Raw genomic sequence first — 18186 nt, 5'->3', positions numbered from 1 at the left:
ACACTGAATCTTCTGTGAGGGAGGTGGGAGACATGGAGCATTTGAGCGAGGTGAGACATATCTGCCTTGGGGTTTAGTGGGGTGGCTCAGGCTGTAGCACCCAACATAGGTCGTGGGGCCAAGGGAGACCAGTGGGGAGGTGACTGCAGAGATCTGGGTGACTTATCATGGCGTCATCCCCCGGCCCTCTGTCTTTCATGCATCAGGAACTCTGTCCCCCTGCCCAGAGGCCTTTGCAGCCTTGCCTGGGGCACAAAGCTGCCATCCACCTCCCACCATTGACTGTCACTCCCCTGAGCCTTAGTGGCTTCATCCAGCCCCAGGCGGGTGCCATGGCAATGCCAGGCCTAAATGTGAGCCTCTGGGGCAGCTTCTGTCCAGAAAGGAGCCAGTCGGCACCAGGCAGACATCTCACCCCTCTGGCCCCGGTGGGAGGAAAAGGGAGTGTCCAGTCTGACAGTCAGGTGACAGCTGGCTTCCCCAAGGCCCAAGGACCAGCGCCACCCCTCCCACCTGCGTGAGCTAATCCTGCTTCATTTCCCTGACTTTGCTCCCTGCTATGCCCAGAGCTGGTTGTAGCCCCTGAAATCACCCCATGCTTATGCTTCTGGTATGTGGGAGACCGGTGGGGACCTAAGGAATGCATTGAAAAGAATACAGCAATTTTCACTTACTTTAGCCTGCATATTAAAAAAAAAAGATGCATAGTCAATAAATCCCCTTGAATTATTTTTACTTTGGTGTGTAGGGGAGTGGTGGGGTGGGACCTCAGGCTTGGAGGGTGAGGGGTGAGGGCACCCAGCAACTGGGCAGATGAAAGGCGGGGGTTGAGTCCCCCCATGCATGTACCCCCCATTCCTCACCCCTTCCTCCCTCCAGGACCCACCTCCTCCTGCCTCTCATAAAGAGAGGCCTGTCGTGCTTTATAAATCAGTGCTTCCTGAAGACCAGAGCCAATGCTGGGCTTTTTATACATCACCTTATTGAATCCTAAGAATGACCTTGGAAGGTAGGCATGGTTACTCATCCTATTCAACAGATGAGGAAACTGAGGCCCAGAGAGGCAGAGTCACGTTTGCAGGAACTCACAGGTAGAGAACAGTAGAGCTCAGGTGTATCCTACAACATCTGCTCCTGAGCCCCCACACTCTGCTGTATCCATTAGGGGCAGGTGGGTGCCTTAGAGAATCAGCTCTAACCTACAGACAGGTGATAACGATCCTCACTTGCAGAGAGGGAAACTGAGGCCCAGAGTACTGAGCTACTAGTAGACCTAGTTTTATTGTGCTTCCCTTCATTGTGCTTCATAGATGTTGCATTTTTTACAAATTGAAGGCATGAGACTCCACCAGGTGAGAAAACTGAAGTAAGAGTAGGGAAGTAGCTAGGGTGAAGGCTCTGGAGTCTTAAGAATCCTGAGTTCTGAGTTCAAATCCTGTCTCTACCACTTCCTAGTTATGTGGCCTTGAATAAGTTACTTAACTTCTCTAAGCCTCAGCTTTCTTATCTGTAATAGGAGAGACTCATAACATTTACTTCAAAGATGGTAGTGAGGATTGAATTTAATGAGACAGCAGATAGAGGGTCCTCCAGTGAACTTAGTAGGGACTCAATGCACAAAGCCCAGCTCTACTACTTACTGGCTGTGCAAACTTAGGCAAGTTGCTTAATCTTGCTGAGCCTTAACTTTCTCTTCTGTAAAATGGCATGATTGATAAATGCAAGCCTTACCTCTTAGTTTCTTGGGAGGATTGAAGTAAGTGTGGACAGTGTGGGACTCATGATGAAATATCATCCTATCTAAATGTTAGTAATTCTTCTTTATTTATTGAAACTTGACCAGGTCTTGAATCCATCCATTTGTTCAGCAACTATTAATTGACATCTGTTATGGGTTGATTTGTGTCCAAAAAATATATGTTGAAGTGCTAAGCCCCAGGACCTCAGAACATGACCTTATTTGGAAATAAGAGCTTTCCAGAGGAAAGCAAGTTAAAATGAGGGCTTTTGGGTGAGCCTGAATGTAATGTGGCCGGCGTTTTTATAAAAAGGGGAAATTTGGACACGGGCAGAGGGAAGACGATGTGAAACACACAGAGATAAGACGGCCATGGGACTGAGTGATGTGTCTACCAGCCAAGAATTGCGGGCAAACTCCACCCCTAGAGAGCTCAGGGAGACAGCGTGGCTTGCTGACCCCTTGCTTCCAGACTGCTAGCCTCTAGAACTGTGAGGCAGTAAATTTCAGGGGGGTGGGAGTTGACATTATTTTTACTGTGGTGAAATATTCATAACACAAAATTGACCATTTAAACCATGTTAAATGTGCAGTTGTATGGCGTGAAGTCCATTCACCTTGTTGTGTAACCATCACTACGATCCATCTCCAGAACTTTTGTTATCGTGCAAAACTGAAACGGCACCCGTTACATACCAGCTCCCCATTCCTCCTCCCTTCCAGCCCCTGGCACCTACTATTCTACTTTCTGTCTCTATACATTGAACTGCTCTAGTTACCTCATATAAGTGGAATTATATGGTATGTTTCCTCTTGTATCTGGCTTATTCCACTTAGTCTTATGTGAAGACATTCCATAATGTCTCCAAGGTTCATGCATGTTTGTAGCAGGTGTCAGAATTCCCTTCCCTTTTCAGGCTGAATGATATTCCATCGTATGGACATGCACAATTTGTTGAGCCATCTGACAGCGGACACTTGTGTTGCTTCCACCTTTTGGCTATTGTGAATAGTGCTGCTGTGAACACGGGTGTATAAGCATATGCTGGAGACCAGGCTTGAACTCTTTTTGCTGTACATTCAGAAGTGGAATTGCTGGATCATATGGTAATACTGTGCTAGATTTTTGCAGGACCTGCCAGGCTGTTTTCCATACAAGCTGCACCGTTTTGCGTCCCAAATTTCTGTTGCTTCAAGCCACTCAGTTTTGGTCCTTTGTTACAGCAGCCCTAGGAAACAAATAAAAGCATCCACTACATGTCAGGCACTGGGCTCTGGAGATTCGGTGGTAAATCAGGCAGACAGTGCCTCCCTGGTAATGTTCCTATTCTAATTGGAAAGAGAGCAGATAAGAGTAACATAATGTCAGGTGGTGAGAAGGGCTACAGAGAGAAACACCTTGGCTGGGGGACAGAGGGGTGTGTGTGTGTGTGTGTGTGTGTGTGTGTGTGTGTGTGTGTGTGTGTGTTGGGGACATGGAAGGTGGGAGAAAGCCAGTCTCATTGCTCGAACCCAGTTTCCAAGCCCCAGTGCTGTCCCCTTTCTCCTGCCTGACCTTGTATTTGGTCAAGACACAGACTGGCTTCAAGGAAGCCATGCACATTGGAGGAACATGAGTAAAAGCCAAGTGCCCACAGGGCAGCAATGAAGCCAGCAATAAGGATCTGAGAGGTTTCTCCAGACCGTGGGGCCTGGGGTCCTGAGAGCACCCCATTTAAGGTGAGTGGGTGCTGGTACAGCCCAGATGCCTGCAAGGTGAGGTTCACTCTGCTCACTTTGCACCATCAGGCCCCTGCCCACCTCGGCCACCTAGCCCATGCCCTGACCCTGCTTGGAACTATCTTCCCAGCTTGGTTTCCCAGTCTAATTTCTCCCCACCCCCAAGGACTTGGTCTCTTTCTGGGAGCTGTCCTGGATGGTCCAGGTGGGGGTAGGTCCCTTTCCTGACACCACCTCCTAGAACAGCGCTTGGCACCAAGTCGATGCCTGATGGATGGATGGATGAATGGGTAGATGGATGAATGGTTGGATGGATGGATGGGCAAATGCTGGATGCTGGACCCTGCCAAACCACGCTCCTTTACTTGATTTGTTCCCCTCTGTCTGCCTTCCCCCAGGGCTTGACTGACCACACCAGTGAACCCAGCCTGCCCCCGGTCCTGGCAGCCGGATGGCTGATGCATGCAAACAGGCATCTTCTTGTCCAGCCGCCTGACCCCCCTGGCACGGCCAAATCTGACAGCTAATGACATTATTGTGCAGAGACACAATGTCTGTGGGCATTTGCTGACCCAGGCTTTGGTGCGGGCTTAATCCTGCATTCTTGCCCTGCTTTCTGCGGGGGGACGCAGCCGTCACTTGTTTTGGCACCAGCACTCCTGGGGAAGATATAAATGCCACCTCCCATGAACCTGGCTTCACAGGCACTCTCGGGGGCTGGTGTCACTGGTAAGAACGCCTTTCTTGCTTCCTTTGCCTTTTCTCTCATCCTCATTCCTGATGGAAAGTGGGAGAGACCTGGGTATGAATCCAGATGCCACTGCTTTCTGACAAAGTGACCTTGGGCAAAGATTTCAATGCTCTGAGCCTCAGTTTTCTTTTCTGTTAAATGGGAGAAGGGTTTTAAAATCTCCTGTCTAGTGGGGCTTAGAGAAACCGTAGGTGAATTGTCCTGCACAGCACCTGTCACAGAGTAGGTACTCGGGCAATGCTCTTAAATTATTATAATACTAAACAGTCCATCAGCCAGCGACTGGAAAAGAGAATCTGAGGGTTTGCAAGAAGGTATCAAACCAGTGAAGGTTCAGCATCATTTCTAGGGCGGTGAATCAGCTCTCCGCATCCACAATCACTCCCAGTACCACCATGTGTCCTGTCTTGGGGCGCATTAGGGAGGAGGTAGCAGTCACGGCTCTCTGGGGGCTCCCAGCAACAGGTGATTTCAAAGCCACTAGCACTCGGTGGAAATGACCCTAATTGTGCCATTGTTGCTGCCGTGCACTGAGGACCAAGTGTCTTTAGGGACCTCTGCCAAGTGCCTGAGTGTTCTGCCTTATGTAATTGAATTATCACACTTTGTCCACGGATAGGTGCCTTTACTGTCCCCATTTTGCAGAACAGGTAATTGAGGCACAGAGAGGATGACGTCAGTGCTTGTAAGCGGCAGGGCCAGCACCTGAGTTTGGGTTTAATCTTTGGTCTGAGAATGCTGAGCACCGGGGACTCTCCTGGTGGGACCCCTGGCACTGTGACAGGCTCAGAAGGCTGGTTTCTTAAGAGAGAAGAGCAGGTTTGGCTCCCACATTGTTTATTTGAATTTCTTGTTTCTGGGGGATGTTCTGGTGTGGACGGGACTTCTGGAAGATGGATGTTATCTCTGGAGGAGGTCAGGTTTCCCCTCTTCACTGGGAAAACACAGGCTGGGTTCACTGCCCTTCCCACAGGAAGGGAGAAGAGACTGACTTTTCCATTATTCTCACCAGCTAAGAGATGCTTCCTACTGCTATCACAGTGCTTGAATTTCCACCATTTACACTCATGTCTTTGCTTTCTTTAGCATGAGTTTCGTAAGAGATGTGTTATGGGGGAAAGAAGACCCATGATGGAGAGGAGCATTCTGGGTACTGGGGAAGGGGTCAAAGAGGAAGTTGGGGATGAGAGGCAGGAGTTACGAGGGACTTTGTGAGATTGCAGACGGGGGCCACAACCCAGCCAAGCATGGTGAGTGCATGGATATTATTTGCCCCACACTGCTGTCCTTTAATCAAAAAACTTCTGTACACTATCGATGGGTCTGCATCCTGTGGGACCTGAGTGACCATGACCCACATGAGACCCCACATATGCTCTAATTTATCGCTTTATTTTTTAGTAAACCTCATTTTTTCCTCTGGAGCTGGTCTGGACACAAAAAGTGAAGCTAAGGTTGGACGCTCAGGCAGCTGCTTGCTGGCTCCACAGCTCTAGGACAACCTAAAACTAGGGAGATAAAACATAGGGGTTGGGGCTGCCATGGGGTGCCCTCAGATGAGAAAGCCAAGGGCCCAGAGAAGTCCTCACTCCTGCTTCCCCCATGTCTTCCAGGTCATTCTTGCACAGGACAGCCCACCATGGCCTCAGACCACCAAACCCAAGCGGGCAAGACACAGCCCCTCAACCCCAAGGTCAGTACCATGCAGGGGGGAGGGGGTGGGCAAGCAGAGTCATTCCCCAGACCCCAGACTCAGTCTCCCTTCTGTAAAGTGGGGTTGGCATCTGCCTTCCTGAGCCTCCCTCTCTGCCCTTGGGCCTCAGTTTCCCCAACTTGCACACTGGGGGCTGATTCTGCAGGCCTTCCCTGGCATGCCAGAACTCCCACTACCAGCTTCCTGCTTCAGAGTCTTAAGTTGCTGTGTTTTACCCCCTCCTACACACTATGGCCCATGGGGGCTTCCCAAGGTTGAGGCAGACCCTCAGTCCCTTCTAAAAGGGATCTAGTGAATGGGAGGTGGGGTATGAATCCTGACTCCACACCTGCTGTGTGTCCCAAGCCACTCACTTGACCTCTCTGAGCCTCAGTTTCCTCATTCATGAAATGAAGAGAATTGAATTCACAACATAGGGTAGTTGTGAAGAGGCAAAGAAAACAGGCTCAGCCTCATGCCTGGCCTGTGTTGTGCCCACCTAATGCCAGCCAATAGTGCCTTCTTTGCTTTCTCATCTTCCTGCCCTCGTAAAGGCAGTGAGCTCTTATCCCAAGTCAGAAGCTTGTCACACCTATTCTGCCCCAAACCTCTACAAGCAGCTTTCTACCAGGCTGCCTTCCATTTCTTTCTGCATCCGGGGCCCTGGGCAGGGAGTCTATCCGGGAACTGCCCTTTGTCTGACTTGGGGCCTCCACAGCCAGGAAAGCGAGAGCTGAAGCAGCCCCTCAGCCACTCAGTCCATCCTGTCCCTTGAGGGGGTTACTTGTAGAGGAAAGACAGACAAGAAACAAATGAATAAATATATGATTTCGAGGAGTGAGAAGTATTGCAAAAAAAACATAGAGTGAAGGGTTCCTGAGACTCAGGTGGATGAGGAATTGTTGTGGTAGCTCAGGTGGTCCCGAAGGCCCTCCTCAGGCAATGCCTCCTTAGGTGGCATTGGAGTGGAGACCTGGGTGAAGTCGTGGAGCAGCCATGTGAAAATCAGAGAGCACGGGCAGGGCAGAGAGTTCCAGGCAGGGGGCACAGCACGTGCAAAGGCCCAGGGGTCAGAACGAGCTGGATGAGTGTGAGGAACAGAAAGCCGGTCAGTGTGACGTAGTGTAGAGCAGCTCGGCGACATGAAATGGGAGCCACAGAAGGAATTGAATGTTTCCTAGTAGCCACGTTCAAAAGGTAAAAAGAAACAGATGAGATAAATTTTCATATCCTATTTTATTAAACCCAATATAGCCTAATGTATAATCAATAGAAAAATGATTAGGGAGTCATTTTATATTCTTTTTTTATACTAAATATTCAAAATCTAATGTGTATATTATATTTATAGCACATTTTAATTCGGGTTAGTTGCATCTTGTTCACTTGACATACGTAGCTAATGGCTGCTGTATTGGACCACACAGGATTAAGGGATTAGATACCAGGTGTAGAATTTAGCATCTGTTTGTTGGTAAACAACAATACCAAGTTCTTGGGCTCTCTAAGCCTTTCAAATGCATGGACAGGCTGCCCTTCCCCACCCACCTCAGCCTTGCAAGCCCTTGTCTCCCAGGCCATCGTAATAATGAACTGGCCCCTAACGTCCATATTCCTTGATTCTTCTCGGTAACCCTGCAAAATAGGTGTGATCCCCATTTTACAGATGGGAGAGCCAAGGCTCAGAGTAGTCAAGTTGCTTCCTCAGATTGCACAGCTGGATGCAGCAGAGGCAAAATCAGCACCCATGTCTCCTGACCATCTGTTGTCAAGTCAGCGAGCTTAAGGGCTGAATTGAGTCCATGGAGTTTGTCTCTGAGCTCTGGCGGGCCTCCCTTCCCCGGCTTTATGTGGCTAATCCCCAGCCTGAGAGAGAGGGACATGTCTACCCAACCCGTGCTGACCATGTGGATTGCACAGTTGCCCCTCCTGGGAGCTGGCTGCCCTGAGCCCATCTCTTCATCCAGATGCAGCTCCTGGGGAAGTGTGGCTGGAAAACCTCTGTCCCCAAAAGCTCTCTGGAATCGTGAAAAGGTGGCAGCTGGCCTCCCAGTTAACACTTGGCTGTGAGGCTTTGGGTGGCCTCTTGCCTTGCAGATCTTGTGTTTCCCTGATGGGGATGCTGCTGACCCCCTTCTCTGGGCTGATGAGAGGACCAGGTGAGGCAAGGAGAGTAAAGTCCCCTTAAGAAGTATCCTGGGGGAAAGTCAGAGGGAGACTGCAAAGCCTGTGGGGGCTTAAGGAAAGGGCACAGGTATGTGTAGTGTTATGGGTGAACTGGGTGAGGGGTACAGATGGCAGTCCCGGGCCAGCTCTAATGCGAGCGGGAGAAGTTCAAGCAAGAGAGTCTCTGGCTGCACAGACCTGTGGTGGCGGCCTCACCTGGTTGCTCGTTGGAAATGCAGAACCCAGGGCTGCATCCTGCTGGCTCAGAAACTGCATTTTACCAAGCAGTTTAACTGCTTTGTGTGCATGTTATTAGTTATTAGAGTTTTCAAAATGCTGCTCTCATGGAATCAGACAAGCTTGGGCTCCAATTTCGGCTCTGCCACTTACCTACCGGGGTGCCTTATTTAAGCCTCCCACACAGAGCCAGGACTGTGTGCTAACATGATGCTTCTCTGAATCCTTCCCACAACCCCAGGAGGTAGGTTCTGTTTTTATTGCCCATTTTACAGATGGGGAAAGCGAGGCTCAGAGAGGTGAAGTACTGGCTCCAGGTCTCACAGCTGGTAACCTGCACAGCCAGGACTATCTGACTTTATGTTTAGTTTGTGAGTCCCCCGGGTGGAAGGCTTCAGCGTGCTTCCAGGCTCCCTGAGTCCCCTCCCCACTCCGACTGCCCTGCTGTCCTCCCTCCCCACCATGACGGGGTCTGACTCTCTCCTCCTGTTACAGATCATCATCTTTGAGCAGGAGAACTTCCAAGGCCACTCGCATGAGCTCAACGGGCCCTGCCCTAACCTGAAAGAGACCGGCGTGGAGAAGGCAGGCTCTGTCCTGGTACAGGCTGGACCGTATGTACCGGGTGGCCTCACCTGGTCAGGGGGGCAGCCAGGGTGAGGCAACTGGGCTGTGGAGCTGGAAAGAGCTGCCCTCACTGTGCTCCTAGACTACGCAATTGGAGAACCAGGATTTGGGGCCTGGCAGCCTGTCATGAGAATATATGCCGCAGAGTCAGATAGAGCAGGGTTCAAATCCCAGCTCCCCCACTGCTGGACTGTGTGACTTCCCTCTGCAGGCCTCAGTTTTCTCCTCTGCAGGGTGAGGACAGCCATGTCCTCCTGAGGATGAAGGGACAGAGCTCAGGTGAAAAACCTGACACCCAGCCCAGCCACTTTGTTAAGGCAGGGAAATGGTCATGGTAACTCTTGCGGGCCTTTTCAGAACTGCCAATCTCTGGCTCTGGGAGTGTCCTTTCTCCTGGGGGGTTGAAAACTGGATGGCCCACCCCTCCCTTCTCAAATCCTGATTATACTGGGTATCAGCACAGTCACCGATGCATTTGGGGGTCAGCAGGCCTGGAGCCCGTGACCCAAGAGAGAAGAGGATGTGATTGGTAGGATGTGACTCTGTCCTGCTCACGTCATGCATCTGAGCACCGCTTGTGGGGGCTTCTCTTTGTGGTTCTCTGAGCACTTCTTCTCTGGAAGAGCCTCAGGAATCAGAGGTGGCTACTGGTGACCCCCTCTCAACAGGGTCAGGGAGTCCAGTGTGGTTGGGTATCCTGGGTCACCTGCACCACACCTCAAAGGTTCTCAGGGAATTTTGCAGAGTTCAATGTCCCTCTTCGAGTCAGAATCTGCTGATGGGGAGAACACAGCCAAGGAAAGGCCCTGCCGAGCCTCGCTTACCTGACGCGCTCAGAGCCTCTTCTGGGCCTGAGAGCAAACCTTCCTAGACAGCTGAAGTTTTGACCATTTAAGTACTGTGTCAGATTTTCAGTTGTCCTTTTTCAGTATTTGGATGGAAGAATTTCTCAAATGGAGTTTACGTTCCTCTGCTTTCTTTTTAAAAACATAACTTCCGATAATTTTTTATTAATTATTGTTTCAAATGAAGAAGCAATAGTTTATAGCAAAAAAATACAACTTATAACTCAGAAGTAACCATTGTTAAGATTTTGATAGAAATCTAGATTTCTCTATATATATGTATATATACTATATATAATGATCTGATTTTGATTATATATTTAGTATATTATATACATTTAATATATATTTAACATATTTAATCAAAATCAGATCATGCTATACATACTGTTTTGTAATTCAGTTTGAAAACTACAAGATATCACAAATTCTCTGCATTTCATTAAAGTGTATTTTATGTCAGTGTTTTCCAGAGAGTTTTTTTGAGGTAAATCTGCATTAGAATCACAGAAGGCAGATTCTTGGGCCCCTTCTTGGCCCAATTAAATCCAGCTCTTGGTTCTGGAGCCCAGGAATCTGCATTTCATAAAGTCACCTGGTGGTAGTGCTGCCCAGTTAGGTTTGAGAACCTGTGTCCTACTCATTATTTTCCGTGGCTTTGTAACATTCCATTATGGGATATGCCATAATTTACTTAAAGAAGCCCTGACTGTTGGATGCTGAGGTCCTTTCGATTATTTGGTATTTTAAATAACACCATGATGAATAGCCTTATTCAGGGAGCAGTGAGCTCTTGCCAAGAGTTTTCTAAGGACACGTGGCCTAAAGCAGAATTGCCCGATCAAGAGTCCATCTTCATCTAAAAGCAGCAAGAAACACGATCTCCCCTTCCATTAATGCCGTAGAGTATTGTTCTGAGCAGCCATATGGCACCAGGATGCCATGTTTGCCCGGCAACGAGTGGCCCCAAAATGCCAGGCATTTTGAAGTTTGTGCCTTTCTTTTCCTATTGTCCCCTTTCCTTTATTAGCCAGGCCGTCTCTCCCCACCCCCGCCAGAAGGTGTTCCTTCCCTTTAAGGCATTATTTCTCTTCTCCTGTGAATCTAAGAGACTACTAGAGTTTTATGTAAAACATGAGTCAAGAGACAACCCTCCAGAACAAAAGAACTAGATCTAAAGAGAAGGGTTGCTATGAATAAGGACCTTTTAGATGTGGTGGTGTCCTGGAAACCAGTTCTCAGGGGTGGAGGCTGATTGGATACAACCCTTTCCAACTCCACATTCAGTGATGTCACACTGATAGCTTGGAATTGGCCACGTGGGAGCATTTACACCATGGAAATTGGCAGATGCTACAGTCAGGTTTTTGTTTTAGCTTTTGAGAGCTGGCTGTTAATTCCACCATACCACTGACCGTAGTGCAGGGGCTCTATTTATCCGTATTGCTGCTCAGCCCTCTTTTGGGCCCCTTCTTAATTCCTGATTGTGTTCCAGATGGTTGAAATCAGCATAGCACTGGGGTCTAGATAACTGAGGTGTGACTCTGCTCTTGGAGTCTGTGCTGGAATTTAGATGGGGCTACTACTCCTTGATGAGCTGGGCAAGTGTAACTCTCTCTCTCTCTTTCTCTTTTTCCCTTCCCCCATGCCCCCCACTGCAGCTGGGTGGGCTACGAACAAGCCAACTGCAAGGGTGAGCAGTTTGTGTTTGAGAAGGGTGAGTACCCACGCTGGGACTCGTGGACCAGCAGTCGGAGGACGGACTCCCTCAGCTCCCTGAGGCCCATCAAACTGGTGAGGCCCGTACCCATCACCCTTCCTCCTGTCTTTGCTGCCTTGGAGCTAGGGTCTAGGGGCCAGAAGAAGCCTCACCTCCAGCCGTGAGCCCGTTGGGATCCACAGGGACTATCTACCCTCCTGAGATGCGATTATGCTTCGCCTGAGAGCTGCCACATTGTACAACCCCAGGGGGCTCCACTCACAAGACTTTGAGAGGCTCCAGGGGGCACTGTTCACATTTTATTCCATGTGGACGGTGCTTTCCAGGGTTGCATAACTCCTATTACAGAGCAATTGCTCGGTAAATGGTAAATGATAGCCATCGAACATATTAAAAGAAATTCTTTGCCTGGGTGTAGAGGAAAAGGCAGTTTAGCTCTTGTTTATAATTCAAGCCAGTGTAACCTTTCAGTGCTTCTCTGATCCCGATTCTTATTAGCGTGTGAACTCTCGGGGTTTGCAAAGAGCCCAGTGATGCTCAGTCACACCCCCAAACCTTCCCAGACCAGTCTAGTTCTTCCAAAGCTTGATGGAAGATTAGAGAACATTGAACTTAGTCTTCCACAGTCCTGGGTTCCTACATTGGCTCTGGTACCCCCAGCTGTGTGACCTTGAGCAAGTCATTTTACCTCTCTGAGCCTCGGTTTCCTCATCTGCCAAATGGCATAAGAGTAGTTTAAAGGATTAAAGGAGATAACTAAGAAAAATGTAACAGGAACAGAAGGATGGGGAGAGACATAGAGATGCAGGAAAGCTAAAATATCTCAAGTGTCTATTGGAGGCACTGTAAGCCTGTGTACGTGTGTGTACGTGTGTGTGTGTGTGTGTGTGTGTGTGTGTGTGTGTGTGGCTCATGGCCACCATTTATTTATAAAGGGGAGTTGAGGCTGTGGGAGGGAAAATGACATTTCAGAATCAAATATTTCCCAAAGTGAAAATAGCCCAATAGGATCTCACCAACTGGCTGCTGTTCGATGGCAGTTATAGACAGTCACGTGGTGGCGGATTGGGCAGAAGGCTGCAGGTAGAGCTGCTGACCCCAACTCCCAGGCATGAGGATGGTGAGAAGGCTCATCTCGGGCTCCTTCTCACTCACAGACGTCCCCTCATTCCTTGTCCACAGGACAGCCAAGAGCACAAGATCGTCCTCTATGAGAACCCCAACTTCACGGGGAAGAAGATGGAGGTCATAGACGACGACGTGCCCAGCTTCCACGCCCATGGCTACCAGGAGAAGGTGTCATCCGTGCGGGTGCAGAGTGGCACGTGAGTGCAGATGCAGCCCTGGCTTGCGCTGGGGTCCTAAGTCCTGTTTTGCTCTGAAGCCTGGCGATCCTGACCTCAGTCTTCTCATTGAAAAATGGGTGTGGAAGTCATCGGCCCATGTGTGGTGGCTCTCAGCCCTGGAAGTTCCGTCCAGACCTTCCTTTTGGGTAACACCCTACCTTTGCAGGAGAGGGACCTTGGCCTTAACCTCGGCCACAAAGAGCAGGAAAGGACATATTGGTGAGGCCGAGATGGGGGTAGCAGAAGGGGGTAACAGTCTAGTAGGGAACAACTGTTAATAATTTAAGAATCACACAAATCTAGACTCCTTCCCCAAGGAAGGTACTCTTGAGTGAGATCTCAAAAAAGAGCAGGAATTGCAGGGTCTAAGAGTGGAAGGAAGAGCTTGGTGAGTGTGAGAGACTCTGCAGAAGCCCAAGGAGTGAGAGTGTGAGATGTGGGGTCTCGGAGACTGAGCAGCAGAGCGGAGGTGTCCTTGGGGGGCTGGCCATGCACATCCCTGTGGGCCAGGGCTCTGTGACGTTTTCTGGGGAGAAGACTGTGGCTTTCATCAGGTGCTCAAAAGAGTGAGTGGTGGTGACTTCAAATGATGAAGGAAATACAGAGGGCCCCTGGGACCTCGCCCACTCTCCTTCAGCCTTGCAGCTGGGCTTGAGCTTGGGATAAGAGGCTTGTCTTGTTCTAGTCTTAAGTGATCACCCTTTCTTCTGATCCTAGTATCAGGTCTCCAGTCAAAAGTTTTTGTGAGGTAGTGAGCTCCCCATCAAGAGAAGGAAGAAAGCAGAGGCTGGATGCTGGGAGGGTGATACTGTTCCCGCTCACCATTCAGGAAGTGTGAAATGATTGGGAAGCTCCACCCCTCCTCATGGTTTAAGGATCCTCTCTCTCTCTCTCCCTCTCTCTGCCTCCCTCCCTCTCTCCCTCTCTCCCTTCCTCTTTTTATCTGTTTCTCCTGTCTCCCCATGTCCTCTCTTCCCACCTCTGGCCCTGCAGGTGGGTTGGCTACCAGTATCCTGGCTACCGTGGGCTGCAGTACCTGCTGGAGAAGGGAGATTACAAGGACAGCAGTGACTTTGGGGCCCCCCACCCCCAGGTGCAGTCTGTGCGCCGCATCCGTGACATGCAGTGGCACCAACGGGGAGCCTTCCACCCCTCCAACTAGTGCCCCCCATTTCCTCCTTCCCAGGGGCCTGGTCTGCTGCCCAGAATCCCCCCAGTCCTCTTGGTGAGTGAATAAAGTGTGACTTGCAACTGGTCTGCTGCAGCATATTTTATCCCCAGTGAGAGCTACATGTGCGTTGTGTGTGTGTGTGTGTGTGTGTGAGAGAGAGAGAGAGAGAGAGAGAGAGAGAGAGAGAGAGAGAGAGAGAGAGCAACAGAAAGTGTCTGGGTGAGGGATAGGACAGCTGGGCCCTCACTGGGTCTTCTGGCTCTGTAGCTACTTAGCTGTGTGACCTTGGGCATATAGTCCAACCTCTCTGAGCCTCTGTTTCTTTGCCTAACTCACAACTCCTATGTCATCTGAGTGGCTTGGCCTGGGCTCCCTGTTATGTAGTTGCTGAGCACAGTTACTCTCAGGGGCATGTGATGGATACCCCCGCCCTTACAGACTTACGCACTGCCTGCCATTCCCTCATAATTGAGTTATCACCTTATACATGGGAGTTTCTTGAGATCTCCCAGGAGGAGCTAACAACCCTGCAATCCCCATCCCATCCCAGAAATAGGGACACCAAGAGAAGGCAGGCGTTACTGCCTGGGGCGTTAGTAAATTTCCCAAAGACGTGGAGATGTTGAAAGAAAAGTTGGCATTTTCCAGGTGAATCTTGGGGCGGAACAATCTTGGCAAAGGGAAGAGTGTGCAAAGTTAGGGAAGCAAGACAGAGCATGGTATGTTCCAGTGTTCCAGGTACAGTGAGTACTTCAGGGCATGGAAACTTAAGAGAGTTGGTTAAGCACAAGGTCCTGAGACAGTAGGTCCCCCCTCCTCCCCTCACTTTCTTCCTCCCAGCCTTGGACAGCTTCTCTTGCTCTCAGGACTGCCCTGCCCCTTTCCCGCCCACCGGGAGCCACTTCCTGCTTCAGCCAGTAGGTGTCAGCAAAGAGTCTTCCTCAGGGATCCCGGGCCAAGGGCGGAGGGGTCTGTGTGGGTGTGCTGGTGGGGAGGCGGGGGGAGCGGGGGTGGGGGGAGTGGGGGGCGGCGGGGCGGTGGTGGTGGTGGTGGTGGTGGTGGTGGTGGTGGTGGTGGTGGTGGTGGTGGTGGTGGTGGTGGTGGTGGTGGTGGTGGTCGTGGCGCTCCTTGGGTCCTGATTGGAGCTGAGCCCTATCAGTCACAGCGGCGCAGTCAAGAGCTGGGCGGGGTCTCAGAGCCTCTCCTCCCGCCCCAGTAAACCGAGGCTCAGACTGCGATCTCACCGAACCACTAACAGAGGAGGGGCAAGCCTGGAGGATCCCCTCTCTTTCTACAGCTCTCCTTCCCACAGCTTGCTGGGAGGGAAAACCAACCAACCCACCTAGCAATGATTCTTTGAAGAAGGAAATCACTTTCTCACCCACTGTCACTGGAAGTAACTAGCAAAACCTTATCCTGCCACCCAACCTTATGACTTAGAGTAGCCTCTCTGTGCCTTAATTTCCTTGGAAATGGGCGAAATACTAGTGCCTGCTCATTGGGTTGCATTGAGTGTGTGAAGTTTTTAGGGCCGTGCCAGAGGCACAACAAGGACTCAAATGAACGTAATGTGACAAGGCATCAGGGAAGCCTGTGAGATTGGGGGGTGATGTCAGGGAAGGCTCCTGGGGCTTTTAAGCTGGGGTTTTGTAGGAGGAGTAGGAGTTTGCCAGGTACACAAGGACGGAAGTGCTTTCCTCACATTCATTCACTAATTCTCTCACCCACTCCTATCTTCTTCCTCCCGCCTCTCTGTTTTCTTCCCCCTGTGCTTTTTCTCTTCCTCTCCCTTCCTCTGTTCTTCCTCCTCGTGCTCCGACTTCTTCTCTGCCCTACCTTTTCTTCACCCCACACCTTCTTCTCCTGCTCTGCCTTCTTTCCTTCCTCTTCCTCTCCTCCCTGTCATGTCCCTAGCTCAATCCCAGATGAAGCAACTCAGCCCGGCCCCAGCCCCAGCCCCAGCCCCACCCCCTTCGCACTCCCTGCAGCCTCATTGGTGCTGGGAGGCCCAGCTGGAACAGCTGGGCTCTTTGAGGGATCCAGACCACTGTCTCCACTTCCATGTTCATTGCAGCATTATTTACAATGTAGGAAAGACAGGGAAATGACCTAACGGCCCCTTGACAGATGAATGGATAAAGAAAATGCGGTCTATCCATGCAATGACATGTTACTCAGCTTGAAGAAATACGCCCTACCATTTGCTACACCCCGGATAAACGTGGAAGACATTACGCTAAAGAAATAAACTTAGCTCCTCTTTCGAGAATACGGAGACTCTGTGGAAGCAGGTCTAGATATTAGTAAATCCCCAAGATACGTCTGGTTGCCCTGGGGTTGTGGTCCCCAACCAGCAACAGCACCGTCCCCTGGGAACTTGTGAGAAATGCATATTATCAGGCCCCACTGCCGGCCCGCTGAATCAGGCTCAGCTTGTTGAAACTCGTCCTGCCCCCCAACCTTCTGACTTGGAGTAGCCTCTCTGTGCTCTCGTGGACTCGGTCACAGTGCTGGCCGGACCATAACTTCGTTGATTCCATTTCCTCGGTGCCCCGTGCATGCAGACCCACAGCTTGTGCAAATTCCTCCATCTTCTGAAATCAACTCACTGTTCAGGTGCCCACAGAAATGCTTCCTCCTCCTAAAATGGGTGACCATCCCCACTGGTCCCTTTCAGAGCAGACAGTCCAGAATCTGTCACAGGGTGAGATGTAAATCCTGACTCTTCCTAGTTGTAGGCCTTTAACCAACTGAAAACAGGCTCATGGGGCTTATTCAGCAGGAGACCAGCCTGCAAAGTGATGGGTCCAGAGCCAAGTACTTAGCAGCTGCAGAACAAACCTCTCTTTTAAACTTTGAGTGCTCCCTCCTACCTCGGGGCCACCAGGGTCCAGACGTCTCAGCCAAGAGTGTGTAAAGAAAAGTATGTAATAAAGACCGTCACTCTAGGGCAGGGCTTCTTACCCTCTGCACTTTTTTTTATTATTAAATTTGGGGGGTGGGGGTGGGAGATGAGGGTAAGGGGGATCGAATATATGGTGATGGAAGGAGAACTGCCTCTACACTCTTGATAGGTCTTCCGGGGTAGTGCTGTGCATTGCAGGATGTTGAGCTGCATCCCTGGCTTCTGTCCACTAGATGTCAGTAGCAACCCCAGTTGTGACAATCAACCGTGTCTCCAAACAGTCCAATATCTCCTGGGGGCAAAATACCCTCAACTTGAGAACCACCGCTGTAGGGAAGGAGAACTGCCTCTACACTCTTGATAGGTCTTCCGGGGTAGTGCTGTGCATTGCAGGATGTTGAGCTGCATCCCTGGCTTCTGTCCACTAGATGTCAGTAGCAACCCCAGTTGTGACAATCAACCGTGTCTCCAAACAGTCCAATATCTCCTGGGGGCAAAATACCCTCAACTTGAGAACCACCGCTGTAGGGCACTGGGATACGCATACTGGGGGTAAGTATATTTTTAAAGAGGATAGTGGATGGGGTCACAAATGGTGGGACTTCAGGCAGGGCTGCAGATGCGGAGGGGAAGCATTAGAACAAATTGTACGAGGTGGGCATTAGTCCCTACCCGCTGCATGATACAGACTCAGATAAAGTCTCATCTCACAAACAGGGAAACTGAGGTCTGGAGGCAAGCATATGTACATGTATATTATATATATATATATATATATATATATATATATATATATATATATATATATATATATATATATATATATTTGACATTTATATAACAACTCTGTTAAAAATGGATATGGAGCCACAAATAGGAAAAAAATTTTAGATTATTTTTCTCTGTGCACCCATCGCGCTCTCTCTCTCTCTCTCTCTCTCTCTCTCTCTCTCTCTCTCTCTCTCAAAGCCCAATATTCTTTCTTGCTTCCTTCCCTTCTAAAGTGGAAGGGTACATTTGCTTCCTGAGGTCTTTTGGTCTTAAAGTTATAGTGGGAGGAGAAGGAGAAGACGTGGGCAGTGCAGGAAATGCAGATGGAACAGGTATCCCTTTGCTTAGACAGAGGGACACCTGTGGGCCACATGAGGGAAGAGGACAGTGTCCTTTTGTTTTATTAAATTGTTTTGGTGGTATTAATTTGGTTTTGAATGAAAAGAACTGAATTTTACCCTTGATTTTAAATGCAAGTTAACAAGGAAACACACAAA

General features: G+C 49.8%; 1 protein-coding gene across 1 annotated transcript; it reads left to right on the top strand.

Moving 5' to 3' along the window:
- Positions 1–805: 805 nt before the first annotated feature.
- CRYBB2 (crystallin beta B2) lies at positions 806–14086 on the top strand. The gene is made up of 6 exons (XM_019755568.3): positions 806–4186; positions 5822–5901; positions 8800–8918; positions 11438–11570; positions 12679–12821; positions 13836–14086. Exons 1-6 carry the CDS (start codon positions 4132–4134, stop codon positions 14002–14004), a joined length of 699 nt encoding a protein of 232 aa, XP_019611127.3. The 5' UTR covers positions 806–4131; the 3' UTR covers positions 14005–14086.
- The last annotated feature ends 4100 nt before the right edge of the window (positions 14087–18186 follow it).

This window comes from Rhinolophus sinicus, chromosome 9, assembly GCF_057876585.1.
Source record: "Rhinolophus sinicus isolate RSI-liver-muscle chromosome 9, RSI-T2T, whole genome shotgun sequence".
Taxonomy (NCBI): Eukaryota; Metazoa; Chordata; class Mammalia; order Chiroptera; family Rhinolophidae; genus Rhinolophus; species Rhinolophus sinicus.
This window is presented reverse-complemented; position numbering and strand designations above follow the sequence as displayed.